This window comes from Thunnus thynnus, chromosome 16, assembly GCF_963924715.1.
Source record: "Thunnus thynnus chromosome 16, fThuThy2.1, whole genome shotgun sequence".
Lineage (NCBI taxonomy): Eukaryota > Metazoa > Chordata > Actinopteri > Scombriformes > Scombridae > Thunnus > Thunnus thynnus.
Genome location: NC_089532.1, coordinates 10,454,983 through 10,470,084, shown reverse-complemented (window position 1 = coordinate 10,470,084; position 15,102 = coordinate 10,454,983). Strand labels below are relative to the sequence as shown.

Sequence of the window (15,102 nt, the reverse complement as noted above, 5' to 3'; positions counted from 1 at the left end):
TGTACTTCTTCAGTTACAAAATGAATGAAGAAGGTGACCTGTCAAGAGATTAAAACTGGTGTCGGGTCCTTCGTCTTTCATCGTATTATAATATAACTGTTGTTTTATGAGACAGTCTCCAGGATACAGGATACGAGTCTTATTAACTCATGTTTGACCTTGCAATTGCTCAATCACTGTTTTTAAGTGCAGTGGTTTTCAAGGTAAGTTTATTTGTATAGCTTTATTTGTTTATTTGTAAGTACAGCCTGGAGTTATGTCCCCTTTTCTGAATATAATTTACACCTTGAAGCCAGAACAGTAGGTGCACAGGAGGATGAGTTAAATGTCATGGGACAGCACATTACAAGATGCAATTCATTTCCAGGTACTCATAATATGTTTTTATCAAATATCATCTATATTTTGGTTCAGGAGAGATTTTGCTCACCCTCACCACACGCACAAAGAAGGCATTTGCCCTTTTGCTAACTGGGTAAAACGTGGGATGGGAATTTATTTAAAATAAAAGAGCAAGAGAAACAGATAGGTTGCATATGAGAGAGAGAGGATGAGAAGGCAATCAAAGAAAAACTGTATTACTTCCGAAATCAAAAATAGCAATAGATAAAACCCTCAGCAGCACTGAGTACACAACTGGTGAAAATAACAGCTGAAATTTAATCAGCAGCGTGACACAGTCGCCAAGGTGTCGCAAACATCAAGCGTGTTTGTTATGAACAAGATTCTCTCAAGATGCTCAAACAGTGGGTGCTGATCCTTTCACTTTAAGATGGCCGTGACACCCTGTCAAATGTGTCTTCTCAAAATTGGACTTGACCCAGTTCCCTCTGTAAATGGGCACCTGCTGTATGAAAACAAGCAATCATATTCTCCTGTGACCCAAACAAGTATGCAGGCTGTCTATTGTAACATTTCACTCATGAGCACACCTTCAGTAAAATCAACCGGCATTGTGTTTTTCTTGAATGAAAACCTGCACACTTTATGTAACAATGGCACAGTATTGATTTAAGTGTGTTTGTTGATGAGAAAAACAAACTATAATTTTTCTTTACAACCTCGCTGTAAAACTTTATTCTTTCTATCTTTCTCTCCTGTTATAGGTTTTTAAGGGAGAGGAGGGTGTGTTCCAAATCTCTGGTCTCCAGGGCAACACAGATTATCGTTTCCGTGTGGGCGCCTGCCGCCGTTGCCAGGATACGTGCCAGGAACTGTGCGGACCACTGAGCCCCTCCTCCTTGTTCACGCTGCGTCGCCAGGAGACGGCATCGTCAGGAGAGCTGTGCGCCGTGGAAACGGGCAAAGGGGCGGGCCTGATCTCCAGCGACGAGCGATTTGCGGCGCTGATTGTGTGCGTGTTCGCGGGCTTCTCCATCCTCATCGCCTGCTTGTTACAGTACTTCTTCATGAAGTGAGGGAATTTTAACTATAGGATAGAAAGAGAAAGCAAAATCACAGAGAAACTATTAAAAAACGTCTATGAAAGAACCGAATGAAATCAAAACAAACACTTGAGATATACTTCTAAGGCTATGTATGTTTTTTTTTTGTTTTGTTTTTTTTTTTAATCAAAGTATCGAATCAGGCTTTCCTTGCCTTGTTCCTGTTGTCTTCTGCCTTCACTCAGTTTGGTCTCATTTCTCTCTATGTCTCTGTTGTCTTTGTATCATTGTCTGTCTCATTTGTTAAGGATTTCTGTCGAGGGAAGCCTTGTCTTAGCTGTACCTCGGTTGGGAAAGAAAACTGATAATCAAGCCTTAAAATAGCTGTGAGCAAAGCAGTTGCTCCTCAGACTGACTTGCATGTTTTTATTTTGTATCTTTTTAAAACATATACAATTAGAGAAAGTGTATATTTCTTGACGGTCATTGACTTACTTTTTTGTTTTGTTTTGTTTTTCAATGTTTAATTTGCATTTTTTGCTGCAGTCTTTATTCATTCAGCCATATTCCAATGTAGGCCTTCAAAGCTTTAGCCGTTCATACTGTTATTATTCAATTTGTTTCTACTCTACAGGCTGTCAGTCAATTCATACAATCTGCACCTGCTCTCACACACAAACACAGACTGACAAAGACACGATGCGCACACACACACACACACACACACACACACACGCACACACACACACTTACATATGTATGCACACACGTACAATTACACTCATGCAATGACAATGAGAAACAAACATTTCCTCCTAAGAAGTCAATCACATATCTGCTCAGCTTTTAACATTCAATCACTCACTCATTCAGCTACCAAAGTGATGCAATCCATGTGTGGTGTAAGATGCTGCTATCCTGTGATTTTATTATAACTAAGAAAGAATGGAAAACCAGTAATCTAATATATATATACACACAATAAATATATATATATATATTATAACAAATATCTATGATGCTATAGAAGTGATGTAATATAAGTGATGGCAATGTAAGGTCTGAAGTACGGTGTGAAAGGGGAGGAGTTGACTCTAGGTGCTCACAAACAACAGCTCTGAGGTCAGTTCAGCAGCTTGTGCTTACCGTTGAAGGAGCCCTTACGCGCTGGCCTCGATTTAGAATATGAACCATTTGCAGGTATTTGAATGTTAACTGTATGGGGCATAAACTGGCTTTAGGAAGCAGGGCTTGGACCGTGATTGGCTGCGACTTGCCAGGAAAAGGCTGGCCTGAGCATTTGACTGGCTCTCACTTCCATATTCTACCATCTCAAGTACTATTGCTCCAGCCTATTTATCTTTAGCTTTAGTAGCTATATGCCCGTAGCATCACAGACCCAGAGGTGCTAACAGCCTGCCAGCTAGCCGCCCTTCTCAGAGCTGTGTGTGTGTGTCTGTGTGTGTTAACCAGGAAAGCCATTAGGAGTTAGCTTGAGCTTTACCCCTCTACAATTTAGCCAGCCACCAGCCAGAGCATTGCTGAAGCTGTAGTTTCTCCTTCCAGCTAGTCTGTGAATCGATACATCTGAAGACTCTTCTCTTCTTATCTCCTCTCCTGCCCATAATTATATGTAATTACCTTTTGCTCTGGCTGCTCCTCTCTTGCTTTCAATCCATCCCATCTCTCTGCCCATGCACTACTCTCTCTCTCCCTCCCTCTTTTCTCTCTCTCTCTATTAAAAGGTGCTTTATTGACATGTAATCAGAGCAGTAGCAAGTCTGTGGTCTCTCCTCAGACAGACATGTTCTCTGGGGACTTGAACTAATGTTCACTAAACAAACAAGCCTTTGACAGAACACAACTCAACGGAACAGGGCATTCTGACACGCGTTACACCCCCTGACCTTCCCCCCCTGACTCCCGAAACCCTTTACCCCAACCCGAAAACAAAGCCAAGGTACAGCCCAATACATACCCTGATGATCCAAAGAAGTCACCCTAAACCCGCATGATTAACGAGTGACATGTCCACTTTTGTCGGGTGGGGTGTGGGGAAGTAGGGATTGGGCGGGAAAACGGGGTTAAGGAGCGGCGGGGGCAGTAGTTTAGCCCCACCGCTCAGCTCTGATTGGCAGCCTGTAACGTACCTCAGGGATAAGGCCTTACAGAGGGGAGATCTAATCCTGTCATCCCCATCGCTGTCATCACAGTCATTATATTAGCCTCTCTTCCTTTTTCTCCCTGTCTTCCTCCCTTCTCTTCTTCTTTTGTTTTTTGATGCTGTATCTTGTCCTCTGTCTATGCTGTGCCTTGCTCCTGTATGTGTCAGTAAGCAAAGTGGTTTACTAGCTCAAAATACCTTTGCCAAAGTCGATGGGAAAGTTAAGGTAGAGTTCTTTTGTAGGTTTTATTTATACTATATATTTGCATACAGTACTTTACATGCCAATTACAGTGCAATCTTCATTTATTTATTGTTTAAAGATTAAGAGACAAGTGTAGTTATATACTAATTTTTTTTCCTTGTAGCATGTTTTTTTTTTTTCTTTTTAATTTTTTTTTTTAATGGATGTATGTTAGATTGTATGATTAAGGCCAGCATTCCTTATCTCAGTAACCCTTTAAGTATTTCTCTTACAGCTGTTGGGAACCTGTAGCTCATCAGTCCATGCCTTGCAGTTATCATGCCGTTTCAAACATGTAACCAAATGCCTATGTATTGTTTTTTTGTTTTGTTTTTTTTCATCTCCTGTCTCAGCCATGCACAGCCGAGCAGTTCTTGTAATGCTTAGAGAGACATGTAGCAAAGCCAGGCCTTAGGGTCAGTTCAAGTCATCTGTATTGGGATAAACGTCGCTGCCTTTGGCTTTTTTTTTTCAGATTAGTGTTATAATGAAGCTTCTGATATCTTTTTACTGTTTTATTGCCAAAGTGCAGGCTTCTCGTGTCCACTAGTTGTTGCGTTTCCAGTTGTCTAAAGGGTTCTGTGATGTTCGTCTGTAACGACACAGCATTACGATTATTATTATTGTTATTATTATTCTCTGAAAAGGAAAAAAAAAACATTAACTTGATCTGTGATTATGCTTCTTTTCATATTATCTTTTATTATTTTTGTTTTGTTTTGTAAAGCAAAATGTGCCATTTTGAAATGTGTAGCCCCTTTCGGAGGAGAGTTTTTAACACAACCTGATTTCACACTGAAAAAAAGGCAAAACAATCATACAATGATTTCAGGCAGATGATAATAATAATATTGTCGATTCCTTGTTCAGGCTAGTGCTGGTATAGCAGTAGTGAGTATTTTGTATCCAGTATTTTGCTAAGAGATGATATACAGAGATATCTATAGAGCTATAGAATGAGATGGTAAATACATTATGACTAACAGAGTTGAAGCACTTTTTTTATGCCGAGCATTAGTCTTGATGAGGTTAATATGAGTGAGAGGAGACATGCAGTCCTTCGTTCTGTTCCAAACACTACTGCCAACGCCGTCTGTTACATTCATTGGCATTATTCTGTCGTTGGCGTCACTGTGACATTGGCATTACTGGAGCATGGTTCTGTGCTTCTCAAACGGCACCCTGCTCCCTGCAGAATGCAAACTACAACAAACAAAGGAAGTACAGTTCATAGGGAGCACGGTGCCTTTCTCAGACGTGCTCATGGTGTGTCTACCTAGCCTGTTGCAATGTAGTCGACAGGTTACGCGTGAGGTGTCCTGTCCTTAAACCCCTGATGTTATGTTGCCCACCCACAGCCCCCCCTTATTCCCCTTTTCAAGCCTTAACAACCCAATGGGAGAGCAGGTCTGGCCAAGGTCAGACCAGTCATGTTAGTGTCGAATAGTCCGAGGTTAACACAGTGTTAACCAAAAGGCTGTGTGTTTGTGGGAAGGGTACTCCCTTTATGTGCTTTGTTGTTTTTGGGTTTTTTTTGTTTGTTTTTTTTAAATGCTGGTGATTTTATAGACCTCCCCTCCCTACCTACCCCCACCCTACCTACCCACCCTGCAGGTCCTGCACATTTGGCGGGTATGTCAAGAATGAGAGACTTTTTTTTTTTTTTTTTTTTTTTTTTTTTGCCCAGCAACCCCACGTCTGTGCCTTCTGATCATTTTTTTTTTTTTTTTTTTTGTTATGTTTTGTACGTTTTACAGTAAGTAGAGATTTTGACTGAGAGATTGGCGATTTGACAAACGAGACTCACAGGTATTTAACTATTTTTTAAGCGAGACAAAAAAAGAAACATATTTTTACCTCACAATTTAAAAACAAACATTCCAATGTTGTCATGGTCTACGAATTGAAAAAAAAAGAAATTCATGCATTTCTTCTTGTATTGTAAATGTTAGACAATTTCATATGCATTATATAAAAGAAACTGCCATATCAATTTTAATGTATAGATTTTTGCAAATACTACCCTATGTATGTAAGACGTAACTGTATCGGTAGCGTATATATAATATATTTATGCCCAATAAATGTTTTAATTTTTTTTCTGACTTTGATTACAAGTGTATGTTTTATTGTTTGTGTCATTACTCATCAGCACTTCCACATACTTTATGTATACACTGTTCCACACTAAGTTCACAACATGTGTATTCATGGTATAAACCCAATAGTGGTTTGGTATGGATCAGTTTTCTACAGATAAACACATTGGAGACTGTCACCTGATAACTAAATGGACAGATACTGTATTGAGCAAAATAGCATTATAGCCACTGATACCAATCAGCCATGCATGAGTCTGTATTAGACTATAAAATTTGTTCCCTGACATTTACTGTTGAGAATCATTATTGATTTTTATCTTCAAGATTTAAAGGGTGAATGATGACTCGCCCCTCATCAGAGCCACTTTTGTGCAGTGTTGTAAACAATGCTGAGTAATAATCAATAGTTGTAATATTATGATTGTAATCTTAATTAATAATGTGATTTATGGCTCCAAACAGTTGTAATTCTTCAAGGTGACAACATTTAAAATGTTACAGAAACTTATTTATGTATACTACCAATCAAAAGTTTTACAACATGTCAATTTTTCCTTTTTGTATGGAAATTTATGTACTTTAAAGCCTCAGTACTTTGAAATTAAAGTGGAGCACAAATTAACAATTTGAGATTTTAAAAAAAATCACCTTTTTGTTTAACAAAATTTAATCTAAATTTTTGACGCAGACATAACAGCCATACACACTCATGGCATTCTTTCTACAATGGAAATCAAATATTGTACAGAAAGTTCTTCCCAACACTGTTGCAGAAGTTCCCACAAATGTATTCCCCTTGTAGGTTGCTTTTCTTTCACCCTTCTGTCCAGTTCATCCCAAAGTCAATGGGCTTTAAGTCTGAAGACTGTGCTGGCCACTTCATGATTCGAAGCCTACTGCCTTGTTCTCTATATCCTGGTGGTATGTTTTGGGTCATTATCTTGCTGTAGGATGAACCCCTGACCAACTAGATGTAGACCAGTGGGTATTGCATGGCTCTGGTGCTGTGGTAGCCCTCTTGGTCTTTTGGTGCCAATCACTCTGTGCAAGTCACCAACTCTGGATCCAGCAAAAGAGCTCTGGACAATCACACTTCCTCATCCATGCTTTTATATTGACAGTGTTGACACCTGTTGGCATTGTGTACATCAACTTTCAAGGTTTAATTTACTTCCATTGCTGCAGAAAAGCTGTGAGTTTTTCTTGGTAAAAAGGCCTTTTTATAACTTTGAAATTTACATTTTTCAGTTTTTGGTAACCTAAACCTTTTTTTTTTTGTACCTCAGGCAGTTTACCGTTTATCTTTGTATCATTTAAGGTTATTCACTGGACTTTAACTGCTTAAATTTCAATAAAAACTGGAAAAATTAGGGTGTTCAAAAACTTTTGACCAGTAGTGTGGTCATAGTAAGTAAAGAGACAGTTAAAGATCCCCTCTAGACATGTAGTAAAACATAAAAATACTCTGCTTGGAACAAATATGTGTGTCTGATATGGTTTTCCACAAAAAAGTATAATTTACCACATTAAAATCCTTAAAATGACATCTACTCCTTCTCCCTCATTACAATTCCAGAATCTATAAATATGCAAATATATTTCATTTCTGAAGTTTAACTATTGCACACAAGATGTTTCCATTCTCAGTGTATGTGCACTGGAGGCTTCAAGTTTCCACATCACACTTGTGTAAGTTGCATACTGGACTGTGATTGGCTTCCAAACTATTTGTGATGTCACAAATCATGCTCAAAGGCCCACCCCTTAAAATCGGATTTTCACTGAGCACAGAGAAACTTTTCTGCTTCATCAGATCAATGTGAAAACAGCCTTCTAGTGCCAGACTCTGTACATACATCATTCTACACAGTGAAGCTCAAACATTCAACTGTAGGAACAAGAAGAAAAACACATTTTTGACTGGAGGGGGATTTTTAATGTTTTATCACAAGGTTTTAAGGATGTAGAGGTACAGCACGTGTTTATTTAAGCTGGACTATCAGTGTGGAAGTATGTCAGCCATGCATGGTGTATCAGCTGTAGATTTACTCTCCAGCGGCCTCAATAATGTTTAGCCAGATACTTGAGAAGAGTAAATCATAGACACCATTATTCCCTGCTGTCCCTGAGGGCAACCAGTGAGAGACTGCTTCACTGCACGCTCATTTCCTCTCAATCTGCAGCGACCAGAGGACCCTAGGGGAATATTAGTCTCTTGACCTTTTGTGTTATCCTTGGTCGTTTTGTGGTGCATGTACATACAGTAGGTCTGTTAAAAGTGGTGTAGAATCTTAGTTATGAAATAGGTGAGAGCAAAACAACATCCTCACACTATCTCAACTTTATCTTTTTTTAATTAAACTTTATTACAGCAGTAATATAACCCCTGTTGTTGGGGAAGTGCACTGTCAGCAGTTGCTACTTAATAACTTGCCGTTCCAGATAGCATGTTGAATGAATAAGGCTGAAAGATAAAGCACTGTCACTGTGTGAATCACTGAACACAGATGTCTGAATGTGGTAGGATCATTGGTTTCAGATGCACCAATTCTGGCATCTTTGAAGCGGCCGAATTCCCGTAATTTTCATACACAGTATTACAGTGTGACACACATATACAAAGTATATCAAGAACAGCAGTGAATTTGAAGGAGAAGAAATCCAACATACTTTTTGGTTTTGTAATGGAAGTACAATGGTGCTCAAGTTTGCAAGTTAATAGCTCAATGTTGTGTAGAACACCTCACACACAGCCTGCCAAACCTGAACCTCGGACCTTGATCTACTCATGCTAGACGCATGGTAAGGTAGGGATGACTACATATATATATATATATATGATGCCGTAACTTTTCATCTAGGTGAAAATTTAGATTTTTTCACCAAATACCTGCAAAACTATTGACATTCCCATCAGCCTCTGCTGTATACTTACTGCTAATTGGCTAAATGTTAGCATGCTAACATGCTAAACTAATAAGATGGCGAACACGGTAAACATACCTGCTAAACAATGTCATTGTGAGAATGTTAGCATGCTGACGTTAGCATTAAGCTTAAAGCATCACCGTGCCTCACAGAGCTGTGTCTAAACATAGTCCTGATCTGAACCCAGTAGAGCACCTCTGGGATTTTCTGCCACCACAGAATCTCTAAAAACTGTGTGTTGGTATTGAGATAGCCTGAGTGAGACCCCTGTGGAACATTTTCAGCACATTACTGAATTCATGCACCAAATAAAGCTCTAAGCTGTACATGCATGTCTGTGATTGCCTGCCAGGCAGCCGGAACCAGTTGGCTGGCACCAGCTTGTCCTAACTGGTACCAGCTGGTAAATGGAGGCATAAGGCAGATAATGATATAGATGTGAATTCTTGTTCTACCCCGCCCTGCTGCTCTTTATCTGATAGTAATTCTCTCTCTCCACAGCCCACATCTAAATAAACTCTCATGATGTCTGACTCATTGATTACACCTCTCTTCTTTCACCTTTTGTATATTTTCATTGCACGTTTTTTTTAAATAGGGACCTCGTCCTCATCCCTGCAGTTCTTTCACACCTCTTCTCCGCATCCACAGTGTCATCCACCCACTACTGATCTTCTATGAGACACCAACCTAGGTTTTACTTCATTCATTTACTTTGCCTCCATCACTTCTTTTGGATTTTTATCATCTTTTCAATGTTCTTAGTGAGGTAGGCTCACATTTGCTTATTATTATTTGTTCTTTTGCAAATCACTGCTGAACATCTTGTACTCAGAAGGTTTTGCAGGCACTCTACCTGATGAGGTGTTTTGATTAGGTACCTGGGTTGACCATGTTGACTGAGGGGTCCTTTGAGTCATGTGTGGTATCTAAGAGCAGAGCCTGCTGGCTTTGAAGCTGTCCACGGTGACAGAGTGGCGCTGTGCCTTGTGGCCACATAAATACAACGCCAGCTGAGATGACAGAGAACACACTGCTGTGCCTCTATGTTTAAGATTACAATCTACTACACCCTGCAGAGACGAAACATTATATAACAAGGCAAAGTAGAATCATATGGAGAGGAAATTACAGGCCTTATCAAGGTGCAGTATGTATCTTTCAGTCAACTCTGAGCAGTGTACTTGATGATGTTTGGTGTGGGTGAGTGTAAGGGTAGCCTTAAGTGGTTTGTTAGTTTCACAGACCTATCTAGTTGCAAATTACATCTCAATACCTGCCTGAGATGAACAGCTACTTGACTGTCAAATGTGTGCCATCTTGCAAGAAGAATACAAATATTGTTTACAAAAAGGTTCAAAAAGAGGAAGTAAGTTTTTCCTGTTTTTTTTTTTTTTTTTTTTTTACTTTTACAAGACTTTATCATTAACAGATACATTACCCAACAGATGATATTCACAGACAAAACAACAAAGAGAAAATATTAAATTAATTTTTACTATTTTAATCAGTATACATCCTGGAGATTAATAAATAGTATGCCATGACATCAGTATGTGCAGTCAGAAACATTTGTTAACAGAGATACATTCTTCAGAGCCAGGAGGCTATGTTTTTAAAATCCAGTGCAGATTAGTGGAGGCTGCTATGGTGATTTGGACTGCTGAAACCATCTGAGTATAAAGCATTGAGCATGTAGCATTACAAAGCTTCTATTTACAAGTTAAAGCAAGCATAACATCACTTATAGACAGCTCGCTGATCCTCTTTTTGTCCATAATGCTGCATGATGCACTCTACAAAACTCACTATTTTTTTTCCCACCAGTTGTATTATCTTATAGATATTTAAATTAAAGACAACTTCAAAAACTTATGTAGAATATTGTTGTGACATTTTAACAAGGTTGTCACCTTTGGCACATTTAGGACATTTCTATTTCAGTGCACACACCATCATGTACTATAGTCACTTGTGAAAAATAGTTTCAAGTGGGCACCCGTGCGGTCAATTTAAAATGCAAACTTTGAACAAATCAATCAACAAGATAAATAAAACATACATCATATAATTTACATTGTGCGTGTTTGATTTAGCCATTGAAGAAGTCACTGTGTTTGCTCACACTGAACAGTTTTGGAAGTAGGGAACAATTTGTGCCAAAGAAGACTGTGATTCCACATGACAGCTAATAATCCAGGTTGACTGCTGTGGATGTGTGGAAGATGAAAAATGCAATTCTAGCTTTCTAAATTGTTTTTGTTAATTACCAAAGTCTTGTCAAATCTGGCAAATTATGAAGTGACAAAAGCCAAATCCGCTACATGTTCTGTACAATTGGAATCCACAGACTAGCACATTTCCCCACACAGCTGTTGAAAAGGCCCTGTATGTTGTATCAAGGTACCTGACATCAGTACACCTGAGATGGCTGAAACATGTCGTGATGAAAATGAACAGTATTGATCTCAGGAAGCTGAGGCATTTATGGCAACTGAACTGTTGATTTCAGCTTTCTTTGTCTACGCAGCAAATTAATGCTGCTTGAATGCACTGCATGGTTTAAGTGAGAATGTAGGAATAGATTTTTTTTTTCAGTTTTCTTTTCAGTTGTAAGAGGCCTGCTGCTTGAATAATTTACATCATTTATCAAGAACGCAATATAATTACAAAACATAATGATATATATCTTGGAAATGTTTGCATTCTGTAAAATATTCCAAGAAATCAATTTGCTTTGTGGCTCCAATGAACTCAAGACACCAACATTGATTACATGGCTACCAAGGAATATTAATTATTTTCATTTTGGGGACTTTCCACCAACTCAAATGGCCCTTCTTGGCAGCATCAACACAGCATGGACTTAAATTTCCAAGGTACAGGGCATTCAGCATGAGAAAAAAAAAAGTGACATAGTATTTTTGCACTTTCACACTCTCTCCAAGAAATAACATAAATCACATCCAAAACCATGTCACCTAGCACACAATATTAATACACACATGCAGATACCCCCCCCATACACACACACACACACACACACACACAAACACACACACACACACACACACATATACACACTGCACCTCTGCCCCTCTCTAAAGGAGTACAGCTCAGTGCCACAAGTTCTACAGTGCTTTCTTTGTCATCCAGAATATGAGTACAATATAAGGCAATTGCAGATGTTAGTAATAGTAATATTTAGCCTATGTGTGCGTGCATAGGGGCGTGCACCCGTGCTGTATGTTGTTCACATTTGGATCGATGAAAGCACTTCAGGCTAGTGTATATTTTGCACTCCACCAGATGTGCTTTTCAATGCGGAGTGTGTTGTATGAATAGTGGGTGAAATTTGCTGATGTGATCCAACAAGAAATGTATTTGTGCAAAAAAAAAAAAAAAAATCAAAAGGGTCTCTTTGATAGGAGTTTGCAGCTTCTTCTGGTCCTTTTAGTCCAAGTCAAGTAAAGGCAAAAGCTGCGCTCACATGTACAAAGCAAATGTTTTTATCAGCCTGACTGAAATAATGGCGTTTAGGTCAGCGTTTTCAACTTGTGACTAATACTTCAATAGTTATATCCAGACACTTTTACAGTCATAAGTTTAGAAGCTGACAGTGGATTCCGTCCAGCCGTTGGAGCCGTCTCCCTTCACGGTGCTTGCTGTGCGGCCCCTTGGCAGCTGGTTGTCTGTCAGGCCGAAGAGGCGCGCTGCTGCGCCGCGGTATTTCCAGGACATGGTGTTATAGAGGATGGGATTGATGGCGGCACTCAGGTAGAAAAGAACTACCGACACCAAGCTGCAGTACTCTGATAACAAGGACAGCAGAGGAGACGGAGCGTCCAGAGAACGGAACTGCAGGTAGCGACCAACGTGGAACGGCAACCAGCACAGGACGAAGGCCAACACCACCACCACTGGAAGGAGAGGAGAAGGAGGAATTGTTAGGAGGGAATTAAAATAGAGTTAAAACCTTGACTTTATTCAGTGGTCGATGTCCACCCTTTCATATGTTGAATAATTAAGTGAGACACCTCGTGCACTGTGCGTAATTTGCGCCTTTTCCAAACTTACCCAACATCTTTATGGTCTGTCTGTTGCTCTTGTCCCGGTGAGCCACTCGGGAGCTGATGTTTGTCTCCCTATGTCTCTGCCACAGACGGCGGCCTATGAGACTGTAGAGCACTGTGAGACAGAACACTGGCATGAAGAAAAAAACAGAGCTCAGCCACACCATGGCCCCCATCAGACCTGACTCCACGGCGTAATGCGTCATCTTACACTCCCTGGTGTCCCCGGCCTCCAGAAAGAAGCCAGTCTCATTCATTTCAGAAATGTAATCTGGCGGTCCCATGCTGTCCCGCTCCACTCCTACCATGACAAACACAGGTCCGGCGCTCAACAGGGACACTGTCCAGAGTAGAAGAATGAGGGCGCGCACCCGCCTTTTGGTAACGAGGGCCTTGGCGCGCAGCGGGAAGCAGATTGCCAGGTAGCGCTCCACTGAAAGCGCGGTGATGCTCAGGATGGTAGAGTAGGTGCATGACTCGGAGACGAACTGAAAGAGCTTGCAGAGCGCGTCCCCAAAGCGCCAGGGCCTGTACCTCCACATGCGGTAGAGGTCCAGGGGCATACAGAGGAAGATGAGCAGGTCAGATACTGCCATGCTGCACAGGTATAGGTTGGTGGTGGTGCGCATGTCCCGGTACTTGCTGACCACCAAAATGGTCATGACGTTCCCGACCACCCCGACCAGAAACAGCAGTGTACAGGCGATGGTGATGCCCGTGAGGAGAGGGATTGAGTAGTAATTTAGAGGAGGGAGATCAAGGTCACTGTTCCTTGTGAAGTTGTGGGTCTCCTCCCAGCTGCAGTTATGGGAGAGGCACTCCGAGAGATTGGGCCAAGAGGGCATGCTGTCGCCGCGCGGTTATTCACGGGGCCGCGCCTGGCCCTGACTGTTAAAGGCACCCCGAGTCAGGGACTCCTCAAGCCCCTTGGAGCTGCCCTCTCCTCCCATTATCACTGTTTGAGTTGCGGAGGTAATGTTAAAGGTTGGCAGTCGTGCGTAAAACCAAGATCCTTGCGCGCTTTAGCAACCAACCTGAACCCCTGTTCACAATGAAGGTGAAAAGAGTCTAAGTCAGAATTCTGATCTGAGAAAAAAAAAAACGTCTGTGTTTCTCCGGGGAACAGATAGTCCTCTCCAGACTCTGATATGAACACGAAGCAATTTTAGGGTCGATCCAAATTATCCACTTCATCTGCAACACACATGCTGAAGTGGTCCCTAAATGTTTGGTGCCACTTGTTCATAAGAAGAGTAGGCGTGCAAGTTACAAAACAAATTACATGCTTAATATTTGTAAGTTACACATCGCCAGCCGAAATTCATGGGGGAGATGCAGTCCAATCAAAAAGGCAGGAAAAAACACAGCACAAAATCTATTATCTAAAAAAAAATACAACAACTTAAAAGACAGTTTAACTCCTGCATTCTCTGTTTCTGGGAGCCCGCAGCTGCAGAGTACTTTGGAAAAAAATAAAAAACGAGGATTCTTCATGCGCAGAGTCCCAAAGTTCCCATCACCAGCAGCGCGTCAGACAAAAACAAAATAGTGGAACAGGAGACGAGTGGCACCGGACAGCATGTGATGGTGAGTCAGAGGCAGGGTCGTATTGATACAGCAGCGGCGGTGAACATCTGTCCTATAGGGAGGGCGCCGGGGCTCAAACTCAGCCAAACACAAACGGATAAACAACAACCAACATGAAAACAAATACTGTATGACGGAACGGAGACAGTTTTATAAAAGTCACAAGCACCACGTAGGAACGACGCATTGTCATCATAGTCATCAAATAATCAAATTGAAGTCAAATAAAGTAGTTGAGAATACAAAGAAATTCGTCCAGGCTGTCCAAATCTGCTCCTTTAGTTGTGGCGCATATCCAGTGTGTGAATCCTGACTCACAGTGCGCAAAACATCATGTACAGGTGAAGTGGTGCTGTTGAAGAGGGGGGCGGTGTGCTGGGGTCTACAGTGAGTCCAGTGCTGCAACGCCACCTACAGGTGCTGTTAGGACAATGATGACTGCCCTTGATGTTCATCAATTTTAGAGACTTGTTCACCACTTTTCTTTCAGAGAGCATAAATGACCTTACAGAAACTCCTCCAAACGGCCAAGAGTCTGCTGAGGTGTCCTTGAATAAGACTCAGAATTGCTTCTTATTCAAAAGTCTGGCTTTGCAGCACACGTTTTGGAATAAGTTGA

The 15,102-nt window shown here is 40.9% G+C and overlaps 2 protein-coding genes across 3 annotated transcripts in view; one reads left to right on the top strand and one right to left on the bottom strand.

The window, feature by feature from the left end:
- The window catches only part of fndc3ba (fibronectin type III domain containing 3Ba), a 106,410-nt gene extending 100,519 nt beyond the window's left edge, over positions 1 to 5,891 (top strand). For both annotated transcript variants that reach the window (XM_067613582.1, XM_067613583.1), the window contains exon 27: positions 1,107 to 5,891. In XM_067613582.1, the coding sequence (XP_067469683.1) occupies positions 1,107 to 1,418 (312 nt within the window). In that variant the 3' untranslated portion in view covers positions 1,419 to 5,891. The remainder of the gene's footprint in view (positions 1 to 1,106) is intronic.
- Positions 5,892 to 9,983: 4,092 nt separating this feature from the next.
- ghsra (growth hormone secretagogue receptor a) lies at positions 9,984 to 14,776 on the bottom strand. The gene is made up of 2 exons (XM_067614744.1): positions 12,901 to 14,776; positions 9,984 to 12,743 (listed from the first exon to the last, which is right to left on the bottom strand). Exons 1-2 carry the CDS (start codon positions 13,739 to 13,741, stop codon positions 12,430 to 12,432), a joined length of 1,155 nt encoding a protein of 384 aa, XP_067470845.1. The 5' UTR covers positions 13,742 to 14,776; the 3' UTR covers positions 9,984 to 12,429.
- Between the last annotated feature and the right edge of the window lie 326 nt (positions 14,777 to 15,102).

What these genes read in the sequence shown, in the direction of transcription:
- ghsra (XM_067614744.1), bottom strand. Translation starts at nt 13,741, where the DNA reads ATGCCCTCTTGGCCCAATCTCTCGGAGTGCCTCTCCCATAACTGCAGC. An exon ending in ACAGACCATAAAGATGTTGG is followed by an intron (nt 12,744 to 12,900) that starts GTAAGTTTGGAA and finishes CTCTCCTTCCAG; the next exon opens with TGGTGGTGGTGTTGGCCTTC.